This window comes from Mandrillus leucophaeus, unplaced genomic scaffold, assembly GCF_000951045.1.
Source record: "Mandrillus leucophaeus isolate KB7577 unplaced genomic scaffold, Mleu.le_1.0 Scaffold61, whole genome shotgun sequence".
Taxonomy (NCBI): Eukaryota; Metazoa; Chordata; class Mammalia; order Primates; family Cercopithecidae; genus Mandrillus; species Mandrillus leucophaeus.
In genome coordinates this window covers 4076484-4104220 of record NW_012106586.1, presented here as the reverse complement: position 1 = coordinate 4104220, position 27737 = coordinate 4076484, and the positions used below count along the sequence as shown (strand labels likewise).

At 40.9% G+C, this 27737-nt stretch overlaps 1 protein-coding gene across 2 annotated transcripts; it reads right to left on the bottom strand.

The window, feature by feature from the left end:
- Positions 1-8889: 8889 nt before the first annotated feature.
- Positions 8890-14309, bottom strand: RPL21 (ribosomal protein L21). Of its 2 annotated transcripts, none has more exons than XM_011999963.1 (6): positions 14025-14309; positions 11452-11530; positions 11028-11089; positions 10091-10203; positions 9119-9269; positions 8890-9018 (listed from the first exon to the last, which is right to left on the bottom strand). In XM_011999963.1, exons 2-6 carry the CDS (start codon positions 11516-11518, stop codon positions 8929-8931), a joined length of 483 nt encoding a protein of 160 aa, XP_011855353.1. In that variant the 5' UTR covers positions 11519-11530; positions 14025-14309; the 3' UTR covers positions 8890-8928. The 2 variants fall into 2 exon arrangements, with proteins under 2 accessions (XP_011855353.1, XP_011855354.1); XM_011999964.1 differs by having other exon boundaries at positions 13761-14032.
- Positions 14310-27737: the final 13428 nt, after the last annotated feature.

The window sequence follows — 27737 nt, the reverse complement described above, 5'->3', positions numbered from 1 at the left end:
CAGGTCAGGATGCAAACTCTAACAGAGCTGCCACAGGGAGAGTTAGGTCTGACCCAAGTATCAGGGAAAGCTTCAGGGAGGCATGAACTGGGCTGCAAGTGTGAGTCACGTGTGATCGGTGGAAACCAGGGAAGGGCCATGTCAAACTGAGGGAACAGCATGCGCAAAACCATGAAGGTACATGGCAAGTGTGAGGAACTCTGAGTAGTCTCAACGGTGAGAAGGATGTGGTAAGTGACCCAAAAGGCTGGGAACCAGACTGAATGGCATGCTAAAAAGTTTACTGAGGGGCTATGGAAAGCCATTAATCATTTGAGAAGGAGAAGAGCTCCTTCTACATTGTTTCTCAGGTTATCTGTAGGACGTTAGTTCCAGGACACACTGAGGATACCAAAATCCAGGGATGCTGAAATCCCTGATATAAAAAGTGTCGTATTTTCATATAACTTATGCACATCCTTCCTACTTTATTTTTTGAGACGGAGTCTCACTCTGTCGCTCGGACTGGACTGCAGTGGTGGTGTGATCTCGGCTCGCTGCAACCTCCGCCTCCCGGATTCAAGCAATTCTCCTGCCTCAGCCTCTGAGTAGCTGGGATTATAGGTGTGCGCCACCATGCCCGGATAATTTTTGTATTTTTAGTAGAGACGGGGTTTCACCATGTTGGCCAGGCTGGTCTCAAAACTCCTGACCTCAAATGATCCACCCACCTTGGCCTCCCAAAGTGCTGGGACTACAGGCATGAGCCACTGCGCCCGGCCCTTCCTTCCTACTTTAAATCATATCTAGATTACTTATAATACCTAATAAAATGTAAATGCTATGTAAATAGTTATACTGTATTGTTTAGGGAATAATGACAAGCAAAAAGTTTGTACATGTTCAAAACAGATGCAATTTTTTGTCCCAATATTTTCCATCCCAGCTTGGTTGAATCCATGGATGCAGAACTCACAGATATAAAAAGAGCAGATCGCACATACAACAGTATGAGTACTAGGAGCTTACAAATAATAGGATATGGGCCTGGTGCGGTGACTCTTGCCTGTAATCCCAGCATTTTGGGAGGCCGAAGTGGGAGAATCCCTTGAGCCCAGGAGTTCAAGGCTGCAGTGAACCGTGATTGTGCCACTGCACTCCAGCCTGGGTGACCCTGTCTCAAAAAACAAAAACAAAACAAAACGATATGGTCTCTGACCTCAAAGATCTTAGAACTGTTTACTTACTCATCTCCCATGAGTAACTAATTTAATCTGAACCTCTCTTCCTTCTTAGGTGGAACCAAAAAAATCCAGTCATCTTCACTTGAGCTAAGCTATCATCTCATTTTATAGAGACAGTAAAGAGTATTCCACTTATTTTCCAATCCAAATGATTTCCATAAATCCGAGTCTTGCTGGAGAAGTGTGTACGACAGCATTTGTGTCCCTCTTCCATTAGTGGCTTTGTGTGGTGGCCTGTCAACAGCTCCTCGCCATACACGGCTGTTTGAAAAGAATCACAGTGCAGAGCCTCAGCTGCTTATTCACTCTTCTGTGCACATTTTCTACCTCAGCAACAGCAGCTGCAGCTGCTGCCTCACTGTTATTATTCATAACCTAGCAACTGGTTGAACAGATTCTGTGGAGAAGGATTTTTACTATCAATTTTTTTCTAATGGGAGCTAGGGTGAAGAAATATGCTATAAACATTCATTCCAAATAAATCCAACCCAGTTTTAAATCTTTTGTCTTGTGCACAAAAAAGAATTAAGATAAACCTACCTTGTTCATATTTTAGGAATTCTTTATATTTTAGCAAATTTTCCATCCTAGTACACAGAAATGCTAATACTACAGAAGTGGGAATATGGAAGAGGTAAGAACCTGAGTGTGTGTTTCTGCCACAACATTCAGAAGAAAACTTCAAAAAAGAGGGTGATATATTTTATCTAACCCTTTGAGACTGGTTTCAACTGAAAAATAGAAGGCCTTAAAAGATACCTGGTTAGAACGGAACAGACTTGAGGTCAAAGTTCAAGGAACCACACAGCCTCACTTACAATCATGGCTATTACTTAAAAATAGGGTGAAAAAATTTATAGTTAGGATATTTTTCTTCATTTTCACTGACATGTGTAAGAAGGGAAATCGGACAGTAAGAGGTTAATTTATAAATTCACAATCTGTGGTGGATGCTCAGGACCTGCATTTCAAAGCAGACATGTAATCTTATCAGCACACACACACACTACTCAAAGCTTGGAGGTTTCAATTTAATTATCTCCCCACTTATAAAACCTAATCTGCAGGACATCCAGATGGAGCTGCCCAAGAGGGAGATGGAACTACAGATCTGGGGCTTCAGAGAATGTGAGCTCTGCAACTGAGTCTCAAGTATCAGAGAAGACTAAAGATGTAGACCAGTGGTTCTCAAACTTGAGCGTGTATCTTACTCACTCAGAGAGCTTGGTAAATACGAAGTGCTGGGCCCCATTCCCAGAAGTTCAGATTTGGCGGGTCTCGGGCAGGTCTGCATTTTTAACAAGGTCTCAGATGATGCTGATGCTGCCAGCTGGGAGACCATACTTTAAGAACCTCTGGCTTAGATAACCCAGGAATAATTTATAAAGAAGGGAGAGACAAACGTGGAATATCTAGGAGGTGCCCAGAATGAGGATAGAAGGGGGTCAGATAGGGAGAAGAAACAGAACCCTCTGCAAGAGAAAAAATTTGTTACTGTCAATTATTATGTGGCTAAGATTAAATTGGGAAAAAGTATCTACATTTGTTAATTAGCAAGCTTTTGGTAACCTTTAAGAGTACAGTTTCATCACCGTGGTGGAGGCGGAAGCCAGATTTGCAGTGGGCGACCAGGAAATTTAGCTATGAAAGGGAGGAGGAAGGCACAGGAAGGGCTGCTTGGTTTATTTGCTGGTTTTTGCAAGTCTGCAGGCTGAAGTTAAAAAAACCAGCAAGCTGGGCTGGGTGCAGTGGCTCACGCCTGTCATCCCAGTACTTTGGGAGGCCGAGGCGAGCAGATCATGTGAGGTCAGGAGTTGGAGACCAGCCTGGCCAACATGGCAAAACCTCGTCTCTACTAAAAATACAAAAAAATGAGCTGGGTGTGATGGCAGGCGCCTGTAATCTCAGCTACTCAGGAGGCTGAGGCAGAACTGCTTGAACCCAGGAGGCAGAGATTGCAGTGAGCCGAGATCACACTACTGCATAGACCAGGATAATCAGTGAAACAAAAGGGCAGAAGCAAGAGCCCTGTCAATACCAACTCTTTCCTCTGGTCTCCTTTTACCCTCCTTGATACCTGTTTTGCCTTATTTTATGAAGAGATTTAGGTCTTACTGTTCCTCCTATACTGTCACCTCCTTAATAAGGCTTTATGGTGTCTCTCTTTTCCCTTCATTCCACAGTAGAGTAGGTACCAGTAAACATCCCCCACAGGCCAGGTGTGGTGGCTCACGCCTATAATCCCAACACTTTGGGAGGCCGAGGTGGGCAGATCACTTGAGCCCAGGTGTTCAAGATAAGCCTTGGCAATATGGTGAAACCCCATCTCCACTAAAACACAAAAACTAGCTGGGCGCGGTGGCATGCTCCTATAGTCCCAGCTACTCAGGAGGCTGAGTCAGGAGGATCACTCAAGCCCAGGTGTTTGAGGCTGCAGTGAGCCATGACTGTGTCACTGTACTCCAGTCTGGGTAATGAGGGAGACACTATCAAAAAAAAAAAAATTCCCCTAAAGTATCTATAGATATAAGTTGATAAAAACTCAGACCACTAAACATATATTGGATAAGGTATAGAAAATGAAGAAAGTCTGTATTTATAGGATATTAAGAGACAATCTTGATAAAATTCGAGCAGAGGCTGACTAAAGGGGACAAATCATGGGGAAGGATGAAGGAAAAGCACTCCTTCATAGCATGACACGCTCCTTCAAAAGCATTCCTTCATATTTTGTACTTCAACTTACAAAAGCCCTCAGGCACGAATGCATTTGGCATTTTAAAAGACACAGCAAGGAGGCTCATGAAATTGGATCTGACTTTGGGGCAGGAAGTGGTACAAGACTAGGTCGCAAAGGTAGCTACAGGACAGACAATGAAGGATTTTGTAGGCCACGATAATTGTCAGATTATAAATGGTATTCAAAGCTATGAGGCTTTAGGCTTTAGCCTCCTAGCTTTGAATCTCACCTGGAGTATAAAGGTACTCCAGTATTTGGAGATCAGAAGGACGGAACCAGCAAAGACCGCAGACCAGGTAAAAAGAAACCAGGAGAGGGTTCCAGAAGCTAACTGAAGCCAAACTCAATAATAAACATTTTCTCTCACCAAAGTAGCAAAGATTAAATTAAAATAATCAATGCTGATGAGAATGCTGAGACAAGCATGTTCTCTGGAAGGTGGAGTGCAAACTGGTATAACCCTTTGGTAAATCAATTCATCAAAGTGAACCAAGAATTTGAAAAACATATATTCTTTAACCCAGTATTGTGCTTGTGAGGAAATCTATTTTTGAAGACTAATCCAAAATACTAAAATTTTATGCATATTCGTAGTATTGCCACTGATTGTTTTAAAAATTGCTATGCTGTACATCACATAGGAAGAGTTCATTTTCTGAGTATCTGCGCTAAGGATAGTAGTTCCCCTAAGCCAATCTGGCAAGTCATCCTTCTTTCTCTCATGTCCAACTTTATTTGCCCCTTTGAATTGACACCTCATATCCCCATTTCCTTGTTGACAAGTCACAATTTACTTATTTCACCTGGTTGTGTTAAAACATGAAATAGGCCCTAAGTGCACAACGGGTCTCCAGGAATCATTTTATCCAATCCCTTATACTCAGGGAGGTGACACCACTTTACTGATGAGGCAACAAAAAGTGAAGGGAACATGACTTGTTGGAGAACGAACAAAACAATGTTTAAGGTCTCTTCATCTTTGCACGTTACATGGGAGATTTAACAAGCCTACACACTCATATGCAAAATGGTTACGAGTCCTCAAAATTCAGAGAAACACTATAGTTTTGTAAAGACCGAACACAGACAGATGCATTTTTTTTAAAGAGCAGTCTTTTTCTCATTATCCTCTCATTAATTCGAAGAGTATTTGCTGAATGCTTACTATTTTCCAGGCACGAAGAGTCCCTAAACTCAGGTGTAGTGGGGAAGACTACGAGTTAAAACACATAACAGAAGTTATGGGAACAAAGATGTGGGGGATTTTTATTACAACCAGAAGTATCTTTCTTCTGTCTGATTCAAAGAGCTTTCTTCATTCCTCTCCTTAAAATACTTGCAACAGGGAAGGCATCATCTATGAGATAATACAGGGTGAGTGCTGAAGGACACACAGGAACTCATCAAGTGACCAAAGGAAAGCCTAAGTGTTGCAGGCAAAGGCAAGAGCATGTGCAAAGAACTTGAAAAAATCTATTTTCCTAATACCTAAAGCATAAAGAAGGCAGTAACAGGAAGTGAAAGGGAAAACAAGCAGAAACCAGATTACAAAGGTTCGCATACATCATGATGGAATCACGTTTGCACAAACTCATCCAATTGTCTAAACTCATCAAACTGTACACATTGAAGGTGCAGTTCTTTGTTATCAATCATACCTCGACAAAGCTGTTACAAAAAATAATGTGGTCTTCCAGACACTATCTGGCACCCACCCACACACTAACTTATTGGAGTCTTCAGGGATCCACTTGGTAGTCAAACAGCACGGCCAATAGAGGAACTCTTTGGCATAAGAGGATCATGGGTTCAAGTACCAGCTCTGCTACTTTCTGGCAGTATGACCACTGGTGAGTTATTCCCCCTTCTTTAGTTTTTTATCTTACTCATAAAACATGGTAGCCCTCACATCTCAAAGAAGCCAGGAAGATGAAATAGATCAAGTGGTCAACAAATGTTGTCAGGCATATAATATCAATTCATTAACAAAGAGCTCAACTTTATGTACGTATCTCTCAAGCAGATAAATGGTAAATAGGGATATACCACACCCGCTCCCCCACAAAAGGGGGATCACATATACTCTTAAAACCTAAATATTAGTAAATTCTAGATTCACTGCAAAGCAATGACTTAATTTTGGACATCCAAAATACTCCTGGCAGGCTTCTGTATACAAACAATGCAAAATTCTCAATTAGCAGCAGATCTATGAAACAAAAGTTGGTAGTTACTGAATATTCACCATAACATCATGATATGTGCTTTGTAAGTATTCCCATCTAACCCTCAAAATCACCTTTTTAGGGGCACTTTTATTATCCCCTTCCAAGTAAGAAAACTGAGTCATGTCGGTCAATTTGTAATGTAGTAACAGAATGAGTAAATGTGGAGTCTGGAAGCTGCTTTAATGAAGGGAACAAGGCAAGTGTGACTAAAGGGACAGGGTGTGATGACTTCTACTAGATGCACGGTTGAGCCATGAACTATTATCAGAAAATACACAGGACTAATAAGATTATGTTTACATGCAAGTCTCCACTACTAGAATGTGAATCCTTAGGGGCAGTTACTCAGATTCATATCCAGCTGTGAGGGATCCCCAAGCAGTACATGTCACCCATCTCACTTCATTGGGAAAAACTGAAGACCACCACCTAGACTTTTCTCCATTCAAAACATTAAAAAATATTTTTTTGAGACAGGGTCTTGCTGTTACCCAGGCTGGAGTGCGGTGACAGCAATCATAGCTGACTGTAGCCTTGACCTCCTGGACTCAAGTGATCCTCCCAACTCAGCTTCCCAAAGTGTTGGGATTACAGGTGTGAGCCACTGTGCCCGATAGTTCTTAACACTTAGTAAATATGACTAGGTCTTTGCCTTACACAGCCTCACCCCGAGAAGGTAGCAGTAAGAATGACTGTGTACAATCTCAAAGGTTGGATAGAATCGATTTGGGGATGAAATGGACTTAATACCTGTCAGCAAGATTGGCGAGGATACGTTTCAAGGACCCATGTTTGTTAAGTAAACGTTTCCAATTGAATGGTATTAATATGTCCTCTCCAATATTCATGATGAAACTTAATCCCCATTGTTGCAGAGAAATTGCCATAAGTCATGAACCGCTGGTAGAAATGTAAAATGGTAGAAAACGCTCTGGAAAACAGATTAGCAGTTTCTCAGAAAGGTAAACATGCAACTACCGTAAGACCCAGCAACTGCACTCTTGGACGTTTATCCCAGAAAAATGAAAACTTACATTCACACAAAAACCTGTACATGAATTCTCGTAACAGCCTTAAAAACAACAGCTAACTATTGGTAATAACCCAGATGTCTTTTAGCAGGTCAAATGACTAAACAAACTGTGGTACGTTCATACCATGAATTGTACTCAGCAATAGAACTACACACAATACGTGAAACAACTTGGATGCATCTTCAGGGAATCATGCTAAGTCAAAAAAGGCAAAGGGACACATCTAGCTTACATGATCCCTGTCATTTCCATTCTTGAAATGACAAAAAGAAATGAAGGCTAGCTTAGTGCTTGCCAGGGATAGGCGGGGGAAGAGGTGGTCTGACTACGTAAGGCAACATGAGGTATCTTGTGGTGTTAACTGTTCTACATATTGACTTTATGCTTTTTTTTGAGTCTCTCTTGATTCTCCTGCCTCAGCCTCCAGAGCAGATGGGAGTACAGGCACTCACCACCACAGCTGGCTCATTTTTGTATTTTTGATACAGACAGGTTTCACCATGTTGGCCAGGCTGGTCTTGAACTCCTGACCTCAAGTGATCCACCCACCTCAGCCACCCAAAGTACTGGGATTACAGGTACGAGTCACCATGCCCGCCTATTATCAGTATCTTGACTGTGAAACTGCACTACAGTTTTGCAAGATGTTATCACTGACAAACAGAATACAGTGTACAAGGAATCTTTATTATTTATAACTCCATGTATATCTGCAATTATCTCAAAATAAAATATTCAATTTTAAAAAAAAAAGGAACTCCCATTGTGGAAGTATCAAGAGGTAAGTGAAGGCCAAACCTTCATACGATACCAAACCTGCCAGCACCTTTATCTTGGGACGTCAGAGCCTCCAGAACCACCACATAAGCTTCTACTGCTTACCCAGGTCTGTGGTATATTGTTACAGCAAGACAATGGCCTAACACAAATGCTATTACTACCACTATTATTTTCTGAGTTCTGTTTCATGCATGGTCAAAGCAATTCCAAACTAGTATATAACACACAAATGGATACTTTAAACAATGTGTTTTTTTTAGGGTTCAAAAGCAAACTCTGGATCCTGAGCTTAACTGTAATGCAATAGATTATATCCCACTTATTTTTGTAATTTATTTTATATGGCCTGACACAGTGGCTCATGCCTGTAATCCCAGCACTGGGAGGCTGAGGCAGGTGGATCACGAGGGCAGGAGTTCGAGACCCGACTGACCAACATGGTAAAACCCCGTCTCTACTAAAGATATAAAAATTAGCTGGGCACGGTGGCACGCGCCTATAATCCCAGCTACTCAGAAGGTTGAGGCAGAATCGCTTGAACCCAGAGGGTAGATGTTGCAGTGAGCCGAGATCACACCACTGCACTCCAACCAGGTTGACAGAGCAAGACTGTCTAAAAAAAGAAATTACTTTATTTCTTCCTTGATGATTTAAGACTATCTTCAAACCAGTACAAATATTTCATACATAATACCTGGCCATTTTCTAACCAACTGAGTAATCTGTTGCACAATAAGCTACCTTACATCCTTCAGCAAGGAATACATTAAATTTGAATAGGAAAGACATTACATAATGAATTAGGACACAACTAAAATTTGCTTTAAGTATTTCTTTGGGGGAGAGGACACCACACTTCTACTCAATGAAGAGAAACATTTTTCAGCCCAGAGGTCTTTTATTTTTTTTTTTTTTAACACCTATTATGCCATGAATTCATAGGGAATAGGTTCCAGCAGCTCAGGCTCCTTCCCATTGGTTCTCACAAAGTGTGCTTCTCTGGGTGGAGCAGGCTATTAAAGGAAAAAAAGGGGAATAAAATAATTACGTGAAGTGTTAAATCTCAACCTTAAAGTGCTCTCAGGACCAATGAAATATACACCAAATTCTCACCTGGCGCTTCAGTTGAACCCAGGTACCTTTCTCTTTGGCTTCTTTCTTTTTCTGATCATTTTCCTTCACGCGTTTCAGGAAGCTATCTCTGCTCTTAGAATGCTTAATGTGCTCAATACGTACATTAATTCTCTTGGCAAGAATCTTGCCCCTGAACAGAGCAGAAATTCTTGTAAATGCTTTATCAGAAATGTAACAGAAATACAGAAAACTTTTTGTAGTTTCATTTATTAAACAAACCATGAACCTTTTATCCAGATACGACAAATCAAAAAAGTATGGCTTGATTACTTTACAATCAATTATTAATCATATCAGAAGAAGCCTTGCAGAGAACATCCCTACTTTTAACTCTCTTTGATGAGATGACAGCCTCTTAAACTCTAGTAATCTAACCCAAACCAGATTGCTAATAAAATTTAAAATTTTCTCTTTTTATTCTACAAAAACTGCTGGGCTGGGCGCGGTGGCTCACGCCTGTAATCCCAGCACTTTGGGAGGCCGAGGCAGGCGATCACGAGGTCAGGAGATCAAGACCATTTTGGTTGACACAGTGAAACCCCATCTCCACTAAAAATACAAAAAAATTAGCCGGGCGTGGTGGTGGGTGCCTGTAGTCCCGGCTACTCGCGAGGCTGAGGCAGGAGAATGGCATGAACCCAGGAGGTGGAGCTTGCAGTGAGCAGAGATCCTGTCATTGCACTCCAGCCAGGGTGACAGAGCAAGACTGTCTCAAAACAAACAACAAAAAAAACTGCTTGGTAACAAACTGTGTTAAGACTTTCCAATACATCTGTTTCAATTTGTTTCCTCTGACAGGATACAAGACAAACACCCAGTTTGCCTGAGTTTTAAAAGGATATTTCCTTTGCCCCACTTGAATGACCAATAAAGACATAAGTCCAATTGGCAAAGTGAAAAGGGGGTATGAGGGAATACCGGTTGGCTGCAAAGAACTACAACACTACTTACTTAACTTGTTTGTTTACAACAATGCCAACAGCATGCTGGGTAACGTTGTAGACTCTCCCAGTTTTGCCATGGTAACACTTGTGGGGCATTCCTTTTTGAACGGTACCCATTCCCTGTTAAAGAGACAAATATACCAGCATTTCCCTTTCCTTTAAAAATCTGACTTTAAGTAACTAAGATGTTCTAAGACTTCCTTTAAATGGCAACTCAAGAGCTTTCAGAGCCGGTGAAATGTGTTTTTCACATTGCTTCAAGCAATCAAAAAAAACCAATCATCATTAAGCTCTAGAGTGCCAGGATACATTTAAATACAGACCACAGAACACAGCTTTCACTACGAGGGTTTTTAATCATAGTAACGGTAATCTTCATCAATAGTTAAACTTTGCACTAAGGCATTCCCTTCCAACGTGACAAACTCTTAATTTCCCACCCTACCACCAAATTTCCACTTGTTAACTCCAAACAGGTGATGAGGAAAATTTAAATTCTGCTAAGAACAGCACTTCAAAAAATCCATTCTAGGCTGTGCGCGGTGGCTCACGCCTGCAATAATCCCAGCACATTGGGAGGCTGAATTGGGCGGATCATCCGAGGTGTTCGAGGCCAGCCTGACCAACATGGAGAAACCCCATCTCTACTAAAAATACAAAATTAGCCAGGCATCATGGCACATGCCTGTAATCCCAGACATTTGGGAGGCTGAGGCAGGAGAATCGCTTGAATCTGGAAGGGAGGCAGAGGCTGAGGTGGGATCGTGCCACTGCAGTCCAGCCTGAGCAACAAGAGTGAAACTGTGTCTCAAAAAAAAAAAAAAAAAAAAAAAATCCATTCTGTACTCTTACAGATGCAATATACACTAGTATTTGAATTCCTACACTAGATTAAATCCAACTTTTCTAACTTCGCAGTGTTATTTTCCCAATTTTATGTTTACCTTGATGTCTACGATATCACCTTTCTTATAGATTCGCATATACGTGGCCAAAGGAACAACTCCTGCAAAAATGAATTTGGTATAGTGAATACTAAGGCTAAAAGTCTAGAGTAAAAGAAATTAAATCTCACTAGCTTTTCACACATCATTTTTGATGGTTACATGCTTAATATCTTGCCAATGGATAATTTCTCCCGAAAGCAAAATCAGCCTGCTAAATTACAACCTTTCTCCAAAGTTTAATCTTGCATCAATAGTCACAAAATTACCATATAAACTTCATGCTTATTTATCACAAAATAAGTTGGGTAGATGCTAGTTATTTAATGCTACTGATACACATTCTCTGAACTACAACACATGTTGAACACAACAGAACACAAATGTGTGCCATGCTTCTCTTAAGGAAGGTAAACCTACTTACCATGTTTTCTAAAAGGCCTAGAGAACATGTATCGGGTGCCTCTCCTCTTTCCCTTTGTGTTCGTCATTTTGGCAAATTACTGAAACCAGAAAGCATAACAGTCAAATGCAAATGAAAATTGGCATTTGCCCCAAACCCCTGTAATTTCAAATGTTCACATGTCAGTAGCAAAGTGAGAACTGCAAACTGAAAGCTGGGTCACCAAGCAATTAGTTCTGTTAAAAAGTTAAAAACCCATTATTTTAGCAAGTTAAGATATTTTGGCAAAACTGTCCAAGTTCTACAATATCAAAACTCTTAAGCAGCAGAATTTTTTTTTTTTTTTTTTTTGAGACGGAGTCTCACTCTGTCGCCCAGGCTGGAGTGCAGTGGCCGGATCTCAGCTCACTGCAAGCTCCGCCTCCCGGGTTTGCGCCATTCTCCTGCCTCAGCCTCCCGAGTAGCTGGGACTACAGGCGCCCGCCACCTCGCCCGGCTAGTTTTTTGTATTTTTTTTTTTTTTTTTTTAGTAGAGACGGGGTTTCACCGCGTTAGCCAGGATGGTCTCGATCTCCTGACCTTGTGATCCGCCCGTCTCGGCCTCCCAAAGTGCTGGGATTACAGGCTTGAGCCACCGCGCCCGGCCAAGCAGCAGAACTTGATACGAGAATCCAAACCAGTACCCTTTCTCTATGAGAATATAAAACTACAACAGGACTTCTACCACACTCTATCTGTAGACCCCAATCTAGAATGCCAATGGCATGTAATTACTAACTATAAGATAATTTATTGGAGAACACAATAAAACAGCCTTACATTTTTACGTGAATTAAATCTTTCTTGTCAACCAAATTTTCCGTGATGGTGTATCTCAAACAGCATCTATTTATCAGAAATCTCAAGTCACTTTACATTTCGGATTACTTACTACGAAATGTATACAGGGTAGAAGAGAGGGGAACCCAGGTTTTATAATCATCGACCTAAATTTGACATAGGCTCTGCCACTTACTAGCTGCGAAACCCACATTTCATCTCTCATCTTCATTTGTGAAATAGGGGTGAACACTTCCATAACTGAGATAACATCTACAAAGAACTCAGCAATGCATGGCCCACGTAAAGTGCTCAGTAGTAACTGGCAGCTAATTTATCATTATCTAAGAATTCACCTACATGTAGACATTTAGAAATTAACCTTTCCTTTTGTTTCACAAAAAGGCCAGAACAATAGTTTTGATGGCTCTTTAGTCATTACAGGGCAGAAGTGCCATTCCTGGCTATTACTGCTACCATAAGGTAAAATACAGCAGTCAGGCTTAACGTGTTGACAACATTCTAACACAATTTGGTTTCTAAATTTACTAACAATCCTTTAAGAATGGCTCCCAAAGTACCATTTGTATAAAAACTGTATAGCAAGGAGACATGTTTCACCTAACTCACCAAAGCCAAACCACTGTTACAATGGATGAACCCTTTAAATGCCAGGTACCTTATTCTAATCCCCAAAGCCTTTAGATGTGTATAAAGTTCCACAAACTTGTGGTAAGTTAGTATACAAGGAGTGGTACTGTGTAGATTCAAGTCACTCTGTGGAATCACCAAGTGGCAGAACCAGTTAACTCATTCCTGATTCCAGAGCCCTTAGTCCTCCACTAGATTCACCTTTCTGAGTTTGGAATCCATTTTCCGCATGGACCCCATAAACTTAAAACTGAAAGCACTTTTCAAAACGATGCTTTACAGTCTGTAACAATATTAAAATCATGGCAACTAGGATTCACTATGAAGAGCAATCTGCAGACTGTTAACATCCACAAACTGACAAAATGATGAACTACGGCTAAATGTTTCCCTTCACTCAAAGCATGCTGCCCTAGAATTCGCAAAACACATCTCCTCTGGGTGCAAATATTGATGTTGCAACGTCAAAACACTTTCCTTTCGTGCAACCACCATGTGGGGTCAAAATTTTAAAATCAGTCGGAAATCGTCTTATGCATTAACTAAGAGCAGTGAAGTTTCACTACCCAGGACGACTCCGGGACCCACTCTCCGACCAAGGGCCCGGGTTTTCACACTTGCAGGCCTCACAGGAGATTAAAACCGACGCCTGACTCTAAACCCATTCCTACTACCGCTTAAGTCCTCACCCAACACCATCACAAGATTAGGAATAAAAACGCCACACTGAAAAGAGTTAGAAAGGCGTCAGGCCCCGGGGCCCCCACACGGCCTATGTGAGAGGGCCACCCGCGGTACCGGAGATGCAGCCACGGGGACATAAAACGAAGTCTTTTAAAGATTAACTCGAGTCACCTCACCCAAAGCGACTCAGTGTCGTCTTTCTCGCAAACGTGCCCCCGCAGGGCCGCGATATCGCGTCCGGTTCTCAGCCCACGGCCCAGGCCCGACCCGGCGCACGCTGCTCCCCGTCTGGCAGAACGTGGTTTAACCCGCCCATGCCAATGGACCTCAAACAGGTTAGACAGTCTCCCCACGGTCCCAATGGACGAGCTCTGAAGCCACAAGGTTGCGGTTCAAGTCTGTCGAACACTTAGCGCCCGGGAGCCACGCGCAGGCCCTACCTGGAAGATGGCGGTTCCGGCCGAAAGGAAAGAGGCGGGGCCGCGGCGCGCGCCTTACAAGGGCCTGTGGGCTGCCCACGGCGCTGCCTGAGGGAAACGCCAACCGAAAGCGACTCCTTTCTAGGGAAGAAGATCGTCTCTGAGAACACAGAAAGTCTGTGAGGATATTTTCCTTTCTTGCGAAAGAAAGACCACCGGCCAACACAAGCCGACACTTGTATCGTATCAGACAGCCCGGAAAGGGGCCTTCAAGGACGACCAACAGGACGCCGACGACCCGAGCGTGCTTACGTCGTCCTTTGCGTCACCGCCTACGCCGGAAGCTCCCGTGTTTCCGTGCCTCCCCGGGGAATACTGCGGGTGGAGCTGAGGAAAGTGCTAGTAGTAGTTGCTTATTTGTTTGCAGAAATAATTGCGTGGATACGAAAGTCAAACGAGAATGAAGCAAGTATATTATCTAGTTTCTATGTCTTTAAATAGTTTATCCTCCATACGTCTAAACATACGCACCTGGTAGTAGGTGCGCAAACGTTAAAACTTCTTTGGAAAGCAATTTGGCAAAATCCAGTGAAAAAATATTTTCAATTACTATACCCTAGCCCTCTGCTCCTACCTATACGTCTTGTAGAAACTTTGGTAAGTGAACGAGGATGTATGTAACAGCGCTGTGGGTAGAAGCAAAAAATTAGAAACGTCCATCAATAAGAGAATAAATACCTTATGGGATGTTAATTAGGATGTAGTATTATACGCCCATAAAAGAAGACTGAACTCAGATATGTGATGAGGCAAAAAGAGAAAGATGTGGAAAAATAAATAGTATGACAATTCATGTGCATTCAACTCTAAAACTTGTAAAATAATGCTATGTATTGCTTAGTTGTGTATATATATGTAGTTAAAGTAGTCAAGAATACAAGAGAATGAAAATCAAGTTGAGAAAAGCGGTCATATCTGGTAAGGAGGGGACAAGAAAGGGAGGCTTTAACTGTATTGGCCATTATTAAACCAGATGTTAAATATAGGGGTGGCCATTTTTTTATTCACTACACCTTTAAAAATAGGTATTATTTTCTTAATGTAGTTTATTTTTAAGGCTGTTTTAGTTTTTTTTTAAGTTGCGATAATCCCATATACAAAGCATCCAGTTTCCCGTATTATTAACATTTCATGCTAATATGGTACATTTGTTGCAATTAATGAACCAATATTTTACACTATTAACTAAGGTTTACATTTTATTCAGATTTCCTTCTGTTTTACCCAATACCCTTTTTCTGTTCCAGGATTCCATCCGGAATACCACATTACTTTTAGTTATCATGTCTCCTTATATGCCTCTTGTGGCTGTGGCAGTTTCTCAGACTTTCCTTACTTTTGGTGACCTTGAGAGTTTTGAGGAGTACCGGTCATGTATTTTGTAGGATGTCCTAATCATGGAATTTGTCCGATGTTTTTTATCATGATTATATGTATTTTCAGGATGCATTTTTAAAAAGTCATCTAAGTAACAAAATCCCTTTTCAGACTGAATATAAATAATATCGTCCAATCGCTTTTGAGGTTGGCATTTCTTCGACTCACTCTCCTGATGCACCTGAAAGTTGTAATTTCTAAGAACTGCATTATCGCTATTTTTAAAAAGTGTACATTCCGTGACCACCATCATCAGCACTTAACATCATTTGCTGAAGAACTTGAGGAGGAGTAGGATTTGGTATCGATTCGTTCAATACATTGACTCCCCCTGACCTTCACTGTAACCATTAGCCCTTGGCTTCTAGATTGTCTTTATTCAACTGAATTTTCTGTAGCTCGTCATTACAGTCACTCTCTTAGAACTCACTACCTCAGGTCACTTTTCCTTTCCCATTACTTTCTTTCTTTCTTTGAGAGGGAATTTCATTCTCGTTGCCCAGGCAGGAGTGCAGTGGCGCAATCTCGGCTCACCACAACCTGTGCCTGGCGGATTCAAGCGATTCTCCTGCCTCAGCCTCAGGAGGAATAGCTGGGATTGCAGGCATGCGCCACCACACCCGGCTGATTTTTTTATTTTTAGTAGCGACGGGATTTCACCATGTTGGCTAGGCTGGTCGTCAACTCCTGACCTCAGGTGATCCACCTGCCTCCACCTCCCAGAGTGCTGGGATTACAGGTGTGAGCCATCGCGCCTGGCCCCCATCACTTTCTTAGCACGTGTAGAACCTTGGATAAATGCAACCATGACAGTACCTCCACAGCTGAGCACCGTTGAAGAAAATCTTGTAAACAGGTTGTCTGGTGTGATGACAAATCAGAAACTAGTCATCCAAGCACTGTATTTTCTTGCACTTAGAAATGTTTTTTTGAGCCCATGGAGTGTTTTAAAAATTAACATATCAAAAAAAAATAAAGATTTCTGGCTTTCCTTGGAAAATCAGGAGATCTGGCTGCACAGAGCTGCTAGGCTTGGTGGCAGCACTCCAGTGGTTGCCCCTTTAGATGGGACATGCATTCTTGAGTTCCTTCGTCACTCAGCCTGCTTCAGTCGTTTACCTGCCTGGCCCCTGTTGGCATTTGTGTTTGTAACCCCTCCCATAAATTCATGATCAACCCTTAACAAATGGGTACTCTGCTGTTTAGCATCCCCACTGCAGTTCCCCAGTTAATTTGCTTACCTGCTGTCAAAAAAAAAAAAAAAAAAAGTTAAACTTTTACGTGATTACAGTTAGTTTTATTCAGAAGTCTCACTGAGGACTGTAGACCAAGGTTTATACCCTGAGAGCAGTTCTTTCACAGGGCTCCAAAGTGGTGTTTCAGCCCATTGCTTCTATGTAGGTTGTGGGGGTTCTGTATGTGTGAAATCTCATTAAAGTTTGGGTGTAAGAGTACATCAGTTTATAGATTACTAAAGTAAATTGGTTATAGATTGTAGAAGCATAATCACAAACCCTGTCAGACATCTTCATGTAGGAAAAGGCAAGGTCAAGTTGATTTACTGTTTCAGGAACGTTGTAACTCAGGCAAGTGACATGGGGGCCCGTGTGCTCTATCCTGTTTTAAGATTCTTCCTGCCGGGCGCGGTGGCTCAAGCCTGTAATCCCAGCACTTTGGGAGGCTGAGACAGGTGGATCACAAGGTCAGGAGATCGAGACCACCCTGGCTAACACGGTGAAAACCCGTCTCTACTAAAAGTTTAAAACGAGCCGGGCGAGGTGGCGGGCGCCTGTAGTCCCAGCTACTCGGGAGGCTGAGGCAGGAGAATGGCGTAAACCCAGGAGGCGGAGCTTGCAGTGAGCTGAGGTCCGGCCACTGCACTCCAGCCTGGGCGACAGAGCGGGACTCCGTCTCAAAAAAAAAAAAAAAAAAAAAAGATTCTTCTTGAGGAGCTGCCTTTCATCCCAGTCAGGAGTTCGAAGCAGAAATAAGCAAACCTGGCTTCTTAACGTTTTCTATTTTGTTTCACATTACTCTATTTAAAGATTATTTCACATCATTTCTTTGATTATCAAACCTTCCTTTCTCCCGCCTTTCTTTCACTGTTTTCTCCATCTGTGTAAACATGCTGTATATGTTTTTTTCTAAACTGTTTCAGAGTAGGTCACATATATCTTTTCTTCTTTAGGACATGTAATGTACTCATTTGTGTCTCCTAAGAATAAGGACATTATCTTATATAACCACAGTACATTTATCAAATTCAGGAAACTAAACACTGATACAATACTTGTATCAATTTTTTTTTTTATTTTTGGACAGGGTCTTGCTTTATGGCCCAGGCTGGGGTGCAATGGCATGATCCTAGCTCACTACAGTCTCCACCGCCTACGCTCAAGCCATCTTCCCACCTCAGCCTCCCAAGTAACTAGGACCACAGGTGCCACCACATCCAGCTAATTTTTAAGTATTTTGTAGCGACGGGGTTTCACCATTTGGCCCAGGCTGGTCTTGAACTCCTGAGCTCAAGTGATCCACCTGCCTCAGCCTCCTAAAGTGTTGGGATTACAGGCTCCTGGCCAGTATCACATTTGCAGTCCACATTTCAAATGTCAGTTGTCCCAATAATGTCCTTTATGGCATTTTTTTCTTTACATAATCCGGTGAGAAATCATATGTTGTGTTTATTAATAGTCACTGTGTCTCTCTTAGCTTTTAATCTGAAGCACTTCGGCCTTTTCTTGCCTTACGTGACATTCACGTTTTTCGAGTCTGCAGGTCAGTAATATTTGCCCTGGTATAAGCAGTGTTTTCTCCCTTATGTGCCATCTGTTTGCATGAAGATCATGCAAATATCCTGCTTCTAAACAAACTTTCCCTTCTGGATTAAGTATTCATCAATGCTTCTCGCAATCTTTACTGTGATGGTTACAAAGCAGTGATTTTCCAGCTCCACTTCTACCTCCACATTAAGGAAAGGCTTTCCGTTTTTCCCCATTCATTTATTTTATTCGTTCGTTTATTTGTCTAAATGTTAACCTCTTTTCCCTTTCCCTCTAAACCAGTTGTGTTCCTCAGGGATGTCAGAGTCTCCTTTAAAGGACAAGGCAGAGAGTGAGAGGGTAGAGCCCAGGCCCCTCCCCCTTGCTGCTCCCTGAGGAGTGCACATTTATCTGCTTCCTGTAGTAAGGTTCATGTAAGATTTCATTTACAAAACAAGCAAAAGTTTGAAAACCACCATCTTAAATAAATATCCTCCATGCCCATTACAAAAAAAGAAAGAAAAAAGAATGCTTACTCTTTTCCTATAGACAGTTGAGAATCTGACTCATTTTAACCAGAGGCATGATGGTGATATTACTGATAGCTAATATTTCCTGAGGGCTCATTCTATGTGCCAGTAAGCACTTAACAATATTATCTTACTTAATTCTTACGAAACTCCTAGGAGGTAACTGGTGGTACCTACTCCTATGCATTTAGAAGATTCTACAGTGTACAAAAGGTTGCTTTTCAGGTTTTTCCATTGCTGTTTTGGGATTGAGCTTTCTCAAGTCACCTACGTCAACTGGCATTTGTGCATCTGTTTTTCAGCTTTCAAAACGTTGCTGTATTTTTTTATCCTCCGCATGCATATAGTTTAGGTCTTTAGACACACACATGCGCGCGCGCGCGCGCACACACACGATGGGATTCTAGGAGGGAACAAAATTAGATGAGAGTATTTCATCCATCATTTTAATCTGGAGCCCCTAGGGATGAATTATTTAGATGCAGGATACCTAATAATTAGTTTAACTCATATATTGTTTTAGCTGAATTGGGTGTTGAAGGCATTCCAATACTGAATGAGGGGTTGGGTTATGGAGTGGACATTGGGACATTGTTTTTTAGCTACTCAAACTCATTCCTTCTTCCTACTAGACCTATATTTACTTGGGGGCTTTAACTCCTGTCCCATGTGTGTATTCTTAGGAAGGCACTCCCTACCCCCATCAAAACCAAAGGAACCAGAATTGCACTCTCCCTCCTCCGATAAACATAGGGTAGACATCCCTTCCAGTAAGCCCCCTCCCTGACTAAAAACAGTGTTTGATTTCTGATTGATTCATTGATTGATTGAGATGGAATCTTTGCTATGTTATATAGGTAGGTCTTGAACTCCTGGCCTCTAATGATCCTCCCACCTTGACCTCCCAAAGTGCTGGGGTTACAGGCATGAGCCAGAATGCCTGGCCAATATTCTGATTTCTATAACCATAAGTTAGTTTTGCCTAATCTTGGATTTCATATGAATGGTACCATACAGTATGTACTCTTTTTTCCTGTGGCTCTTTTTCCTTAGCTGAATGTTGTTGAGAATCAATCATACTGTGCATACTAGTGGTTCAGTTCTTTTTATTGCGAAAATATTCCACTGTATGAATATATCACAATTTATTTTTCTGTTCTCCTCTTGATAGCGGTTTGAGTTGTATATAATTTTTGTGGGTCTCGCTATGTTGCCCATGCTAGAGTTCAGTGGTGTGATCGTAGTTTGAGATCACAGCCTCAAACTCCTGAGCACAGACAATCCCCTATCTCAGCCTCCAGAGTAGCTGGGACAATGGATGTGCTCTACTGAGCCCAGCTTAGGAGTTACATTCCTTGATCATAAGGTAGGTATATTAGTCCGTTTTCATGCTGCTGATAAAGACATACCTGAGACCCAGTAATTTACAAAAGAAAGAGGTTGAATTTGACTCACAGTTCCACGTGGCTGGGGAGGCCCCACAATCGTGATGGGAGGTAAAGGCACGTCTTACATCTCAGCAGGCAAGAGAGAGAATGAGAAAGATGCAAAAGCGGAAACCCCTGATAAAACCATCAGCTCTCATGTGGCTTATTCACGACCATGAGAACAGTATGGAGTAAACTGCCCCCATGATTCCAATGGCACGACCATGGGAACAGTATGGAGTAAACTGCCCCCATGATTCCCATTATCTCCCACCAGGTCTCTCCCTCAACATGTGGGAATTACGGGAGTACAATTCAAGATGAGATTTGGGTGGGGGACACAGAATCAAACCATACCAGTAGGTGTATGTCTAACTTCATAAAATATTGCAAAATGGTTTTCCGAAGTAAACCCCAATTTTATGAGCACTTTTCTCTCAAGAGGATAAGGCGTTTGTTTTTACTATAGGCTTTTAAAATAGGTTTGTGTCATTAGCTCCAGCGTACAGATCTGAAGAACAAAGTGAGTTCCAGAGTCACTAATGGTCAATGTGTGTCTAGTTTGAGACCTTTAGTGTAAAGAGAATAAGAAAAGAATTGAAACTTTAAAAGAAATATGAAGCAAATTACATGTAGAAAATAGGAAATAGCAAAATTCATTCAACATTTATGAGCATCTAGATTAAATCAGATTCTGTACTAAGCGATGAGACTATAAAAATGAATAAAACATGATCCTTGCCCTCAAGGAACCCACAGAGAGTCTGGTAGAAGAAAAAAGCGAGTTCATTACAATATTGTAAGTGGTTCAGTGGAGGACACTGAAAATGAGTGGCATGGGAGTTCCGTGGAGGAAGTTACTGCATCTAGATTGGAGGAAGGGGATGGGAAGAGAGAAGAACCCCTGAACAAAAAAGGGAGCGTCACAGAGGTTTGGCTTGATAAGAGTAGCACTTTAATCAGAGAACGAATAGTAAGGACATTTAAAGCAGAGGGAACAGCTTACGTTAAGGCATAGCGATGGATAACAACTTTAGGATCTTGGAGTAGCGAAAGTTGTCCAATGGTCTTAGAAAAGAGCAACAAATGAACAGGGATGTGGCTTGTTAAGATAAAGGAAATTTATAATTTTGTAGTAAGCTTGAGTAAAATACTAGACAAAACACAACTTCCGGTCATTAAGCTGAATTTATGTATTTCTATTTTTGTGTCTTTCCTTGTGAAGGGATTTTAACAAAGTAGATGTTTTGTTTTATTTTGGTTATCAGAAGACATTGGCTGATTAATTCCAGGAGGACAAATTTTCCAAGCTAGGAGAAAAAAACGTTCTGTCCTTTATGTGAGAGGCCCAGTTGGTCACCTTTTTTGAGTATCTCACCAATTATGATTTGTCCTTTGTTCTGGTAGATTGACAGGAGAACAATTTCAAGTAAGAACTGATTAGGAGTTTCTAATGTAGAAAGTATATAATGAGAATTCTTGTCTCCAGAAAAATGTCACTGCAATGACAGCTAAAGTAATGAGGGTTAGAAATACTATGAATAATTGAAAAATATATCATGAAGGATAATTGTGTAAAATAATCTTTTTTCCATCAAACTTTTTTTTTTTTTGGAAACAGAGTCTAGCTCTGTCACCCAGGCTAGAGTGCAGTGGCGCCATCTCGGCTCACTGCAACCTGTGCGTCCTGGGTTCAAGTGATTCTTCTGCCTTGGCCTCCTGAGTAGCTGGTAGCATCCACCACCATGCCCAGTTCGTTTTTGTATTTTTAGTAGAGACAGAGTTTTGCCACGTTGGCCAGGCTGGTCTCGAACCCCTGACCTGAGGTGATCCACCTGCCTCAGCCTCCCAAAGTGCTGGGATTACAGGCATGTGCCACTGCTCCCGGCCCCATCAAATAGCAGAGTGAACAAGACAAAAATCTACTTTTTATTTTTTTTAAATTTTTTACCACTTATCCTAAAGTCAAAAAATCTATTTTTTTAATTGAGCAAGGCAAAGATTGTGTCCTTCCTTCCAAAATCTGATTCTTTATTTGAAAAGCGCAAGGCATAAACAGGTTTGTAACCATGTAATTGGACATTAAAATTTATCCTAACCCCCTAGCACACGTCCTCATTGTCTGTAGCCAGATTTTTCTGTCTCAATCCTGATTTTTGTTCCAGACTTCAAAAATACCTTCAGCTGCTCTAGACTCTAAGGCCAGTACAACATGAGGCAGAACCGAGTCAAATACTAGAAGTATTCAGATGGGGAATGTGTTGAAGTGATGAAGCGGTTGGGGAAGTCATTGCAGACTGGTTTATAGCGGCTCAGTTATATTTCAAGAATAAAGCACAATTTGGAATGTGGAAACAGCTTCACTGTCAATACTAGACTTTTGAAATAGATGGGAAGTACTTGGTAGACTTTTAGGACTTGTAATGAATTCAGAGAGACCAACTGGTCAATTGAAGTCAACAGTGTTCACTCCTAATAATTATGTTAGTTTTTCTAGGTAACACCACCTGGAGCTATGCACATATTTTCTTGGCAAAGTTACTTTTTGTATTTGTAAAGAAGGAAGGAAGAGGTTCACCCTCTGATCCCACACATTTGCTTCTTATTGATTTGGGGTGAAAGCAGAGAAACAAATTTCAGTTCTGTTGTTAGCCCTGATTGACTGATTGATTATGGCTACCTGGACCTCAGTTGAGAAGGTTCTAAGGTTAATTTCAGGCTCATTGAAAATTAAAGATTATGAATACTTGATGTGCTCCCTGGGAAGAAAAGCACCTGTATATTCTGTGTTTTTTGTTACCTCTGATTTAGATAACCAGTAGTAGAAATAATTTTACGCGAGGAGGCAAGGGCCTGCACAGGAATGGGAACAGTCCAGGAAATTGGAGGGGGGACATGGCTTGTAAGGGGGTACTCTGGAAGAGAGGATTCCCTATACCAAAGCTAGTAAGAAAGAAGATACCTTTTCCATGGTGGGGAAAAAAGCAAGAGTTTTGGAGCCAACAGACTAGCTTCCAGCTCTGTTCTGCAGCTTTCTGTAAGCGTATTTCTTTGCCTTTAAAATGGAGGCACAAATACTTGTTTAAAAGGGGTTTGGATTTATACTACCATGTGAGACAATGAATGTAGAACATCTTTTCTATTTTGTCCAGTACCTGGCAGCTGGTAGGTACAAAGTGTATCCTGCTGTCTCTGGCCATTTCTCTCCTCCTAGCCCAGTCATACTCAGAAATCTGGTCTGTGCAGTCCTGAGTGTCTCAGACTTGCAAGGGATCTGTGAGTCAAAACTGTTTTCCTAATAATGCTAAGGCATGATTTACTTTTAATTTTTTACCCTTGAGTCAATTTTTTTTTTTTTTTCCTTTTTAGAGCCAGGGTCTCGCTATGCTGACCAGGCTGACCTCAAACTCTTAGGCTCATGTGACCCTCCCGTCTCAGCCTCTCTAGTAGCTGGAAGTACAGGCAAGAGTCATAGAGCCCAGCATCCATATCTTGTTAATGTATTTTATGTGACAAAGCAAGAAGTATGCATACAGCACTGTAACATTGTGCTTTCTAATCAGTATGATGGTTGGCTGGAGGAAAAGTATTTGGCTGTTGTTTGACTTGACAGCTGAACTTAACCACCACTTTATTCCATTGAACACTTTTTACATGATAGATTGACAAACTGTGGTGCTTCAGACTTGGATATTTGGCAGATATTTTTTGAAAAATGAACTTAACCAGATTGCCACTTCAATGCAAATAACTCATAATGTATGTTGCCAATGATAATTTGAGCTTTTAAGTGAAAATTGGTGTTTTGGAAAACTTGTATCCACAACTGTGAGCTTTAGGGCTCCCCAAAACTTAGATACTTTTCTGATGAGATCAGTGATGATATTAACAAATATGTTTTCTTTTACATTGTATAAAAAATGTGTATTTGGAAGATCTGCATAACTGAGTGAACCATATTTTCCAAATGACCAATACATAATGTTACAAAATAATAAATGAGAAAACATCCATTTGACGTGTAAGATAGATCAATAGGTTTTAATGTAACAGAGTAGGAAAACTTCATTGCTAGGGTTTCAGATTTCACATTACAACTAATCTAAGGCCAGGCATGGTGGTTCATGCCTGTAATCCCAGCACTTTGGGAGGCTGAGGCGGGCGGATCACCTGAGGTCAGGAGTTTGAGACCAGCCTGACCAACATGGAGAAACCCCGTCTCTACTAAAAATACAAAATTAGCCAGGTGTGGTGGCACATGCCTGTAATCCCAGCTACTCGGGAGGCTGAGGCAGAAGAATTGCTTGAACCTGGGAGGTGGTGGTTGCAGTGAGCTGAGATGATGTCGCTGCACTTCAGCCTGACACAATCTTAAAAAAAAAAAAAAAAAAAAAAATCTGGCACTTGAGCACTGGAATAGGATCAAATAAGGACAGATGCAGTTATCTGGAAAGGTTATTCAAATTCTTCTCCTTTTTATAACATCTGTGTGAGGCTGCATTTTCTTCATATTCCTGTACTTCAGCCAAACAGCATATGGTGATAGATTCGGTGCAAAAGCAGATATGAATATCTTGTTATCTTTGATTAAGCTAGACCTTAAGTAAAGACATTGAAAACACTAAACATTAAAAACAAGGCCACACTTCTTACATATTTTTTCTGGAAAATATTATTATAAAATGTTATTTATGTTAACATGTAGAGTTTTAAAAATTATTTTATATAAATTAATGAGTATAAAAATTTTTCATTTTAACTTCTGATATATGGTAAATATTGATAGATAAAATCACACAAGCAAAAGCTGTTACTGATCCTCAGTAATTTTTTGACAGGTAAAGATTTCCCAAGACCAGAAGGCTTATGCGCACTGCTGCATTCCACTGTTTCTGCTGCTGGTTCTGCTTTGACTCTCCCAGAAGAAAACCAGGGTTGTCACCGGAAGTTCCTGAAGTAATCTCCTTTTTAAGCAAACTTTGATTATTATACTGTTTGTGTGAGTCCCAGACCAAAATACGCACATTCTCATGGTGATCTTGCTTCTGCTAAGTTTTCCAGGAACACGGACTCATGGGATTATTTTCATTTTGCTTTGTTTCTGGGCAGGTCATAGTACAACTTTGCTGAATTGCCTCGAACTGAGTCTTGGATTTTTATTTTAATTTGTCCTGTGATTATGCTGATTTTGCTTCACTGATATTCTGTCATGTCCTTAGATTTCTAGTGAAACTGCTTACAGATCAACCCGTAAAATTTTACGGGAAAGTCAGGTAGGGAACTAGCACTTGGTTATGCTTGTTTAAAAAGAAACCCACAAAGTTTTTTCTCAAAACAGTCTTTCTGGTTGCCAAATGAAATAGGGGAGCAATTAGACTTATGTCTGATGAGTAGATTAAAATATTTCTGCTGACTGCTATAGTGTCCTTTCTGGACCTCTGAGGTATCATTCAGATACTTGGCTGTACTCTGATGGAATAAGAAGAATCTGTGGTTGAAATATTTTGACTACAGTACTTGCTGACAAAAGACAAAAACCCTTTTAGGAATTAGAAAAATTACTCTGGCTAAAGTTTCATATATGCCAGGAATATTTGAAATAGATCTTATTTTTTGAAAACTGACAATAACTTTAACCACTGTAATGAACCACAATGCCATAAAAATATTTCTGCACAATAGTTGATATGAAATGCCTTTAAAAGTTTTAGTACTGGGATTTGTAAGGGAAGCGTAAAATGTTATGTGAAGAACATTTATCAGACACTAGTTTAATGCTATTAATTTGTACTTAGACTTCAAAATCTATAGATGCAATTTTGCTACCAATTATTTTCTTCAAACTATTTTTAAAATACCTGTGATGCTTAAATTTTCGCTTCTGTAGTACAGTCCTCTCTCTATATCTGGGGGAATTGCTTCCAGAACTACTCAGATACCAAAATTCATGAATGCTCATGTCCCTGATACAAAATGGCATAGTATTTGCATATAACCTACACACATCCTCCTAACAGTTTAAATCATCTCTACATTATTTATTGATGTGATACCTAATACAATGTAATGTTATATAAATAATTATACCATATTATTTCTATTTTTTTTTTATTATATTGCCATCTTACATTTTTCTTTTTTTTTTTTTTTTTTGAAGTGGAGTCTTGCTCTGTTGCCCAGGCTGGAGTGCAATGGTACAACGCAGTCTCAGCTCACTGCAACATCTGCCTCCCAGGCTCAAGTGATTCTCCTGCCTCAGCCTCCCAAGTAGCTGGGATTACAGGCATGTACCACTGCGCCTGGCTAATTTTTGTATTTTTAATAGAGACGGAGTTTCACCATGTTGCCCAGGCTGGTCTCAAACTCCTGACCTCAGGTGCACCCCCTTGGCCTCCCAAAGTACTGGGATTACAGGTGTGACCCACCGCACCAGGCCTGAGCCATCATGCCAGGCCTAAGTTTTTTTTCCAAATGTTTTCCATAAGCGTTTGTTTGAACCCACAGGTGTGGAACCCATGGATATGGAGGGCTGACTGTGTTTGAAAGCTGACTTATGTGCATGAATTTGGCAAGGTTCAGTGTAAATTGTTTGCTAGAGTTCTATTTAATTTTGGTCTATCTAGGAGAAGATTACTGAAACTGGAAAGTAAACTGCACAAGGAACGACTAGGGGCAGTGGTCTGATTAACTTTGGCATGGTGAATTTCAGATAGTTATACTGCATAGTTCATGGGTGCATGGGCTTTGTCACTAGAGGTTTACCACTTTGTATCCAGTGCTTAGCACATAGCAAATGCTCAATAAGTATTTGGAAAGAGAGAGGGAAAAGATGAAAATGGAGGGGAGCAATGAGCTGGCTCAACCAAATCAGCATGACTACAGTTAATTTTAATAGCAATGACAGAATTTTAAGAAAATGATTGTTCATAGTTGCAGAGTCTTACAGAAGGAATTAGTGTTTAGGGTTCATTTGAGATTAACCAATGAATCTGACTTAGTCTACTTGTCAGCTGACTGGTTTCCTCAAACAGTGCTCAGGGCATTCATTTGTTCATGAAGCATACATTTATTGGTCACCTATGTGACAGGCAGTGTGCTGAAGATACATGAGAATAAAACAGGCATCCCTATGCACTTGAAGTTTACATTCTAGTGAGAAAAGACAATAATAAATTATTTACATGATTACAATATATACATTATGACAGATGGAGAAAAGTGTTATGGAGAAAAAAATGAAGAAAGGGGAACTGAGCAGACATTACAATTGAACATAGAGTGAGCAGAGAAGACCTCACTGAGAAGGACATTTGAACAAAGATCTGAAGAAAGTGAGGAAGGGAGCCATGCAGGCATCCGAGAGAAGAGCATTACAAACAGAAAAGAAACACGAAGATCCTGTGGACAAAGCGTTCAATACATTTAAGCAAGGGGGCAGGGAGGTTAATGGTTGAGTAACAGGAGAGGGAGGGTAGTGTGGAATGCAGGGAGAGGTAAGCACATTTTGTGAGACGTTTCGGTATTGCAGGTACTTTGGTTTTTATTCTGAATGAGATACGAAGGCAGTAGAGGGTTTTG

Coding starts and splice junctions, on each gene's coding strand:
- RPL21 (XM_011999963.1), bottom strand. CDS start 11,518: ATGACGAACACAAAGGGAAAGAGGAGAGGCACCCGATACATGTTCTCT. Junction 11,090..11,451: donor TAGGCCTTTTAGAAAACATG/GTAAGTAGGTTT, acceptor TCATTTTTGCAG/GAGTTGTTCCTTTGGCCACG. Junction 9,270..10,090: donor GTTGTAAACAAACAAGTTAA/GTAAGTAGTGTT, acceptor TGCTCTGTTCAG/GGGCAAGATTCTTGCCAAGA.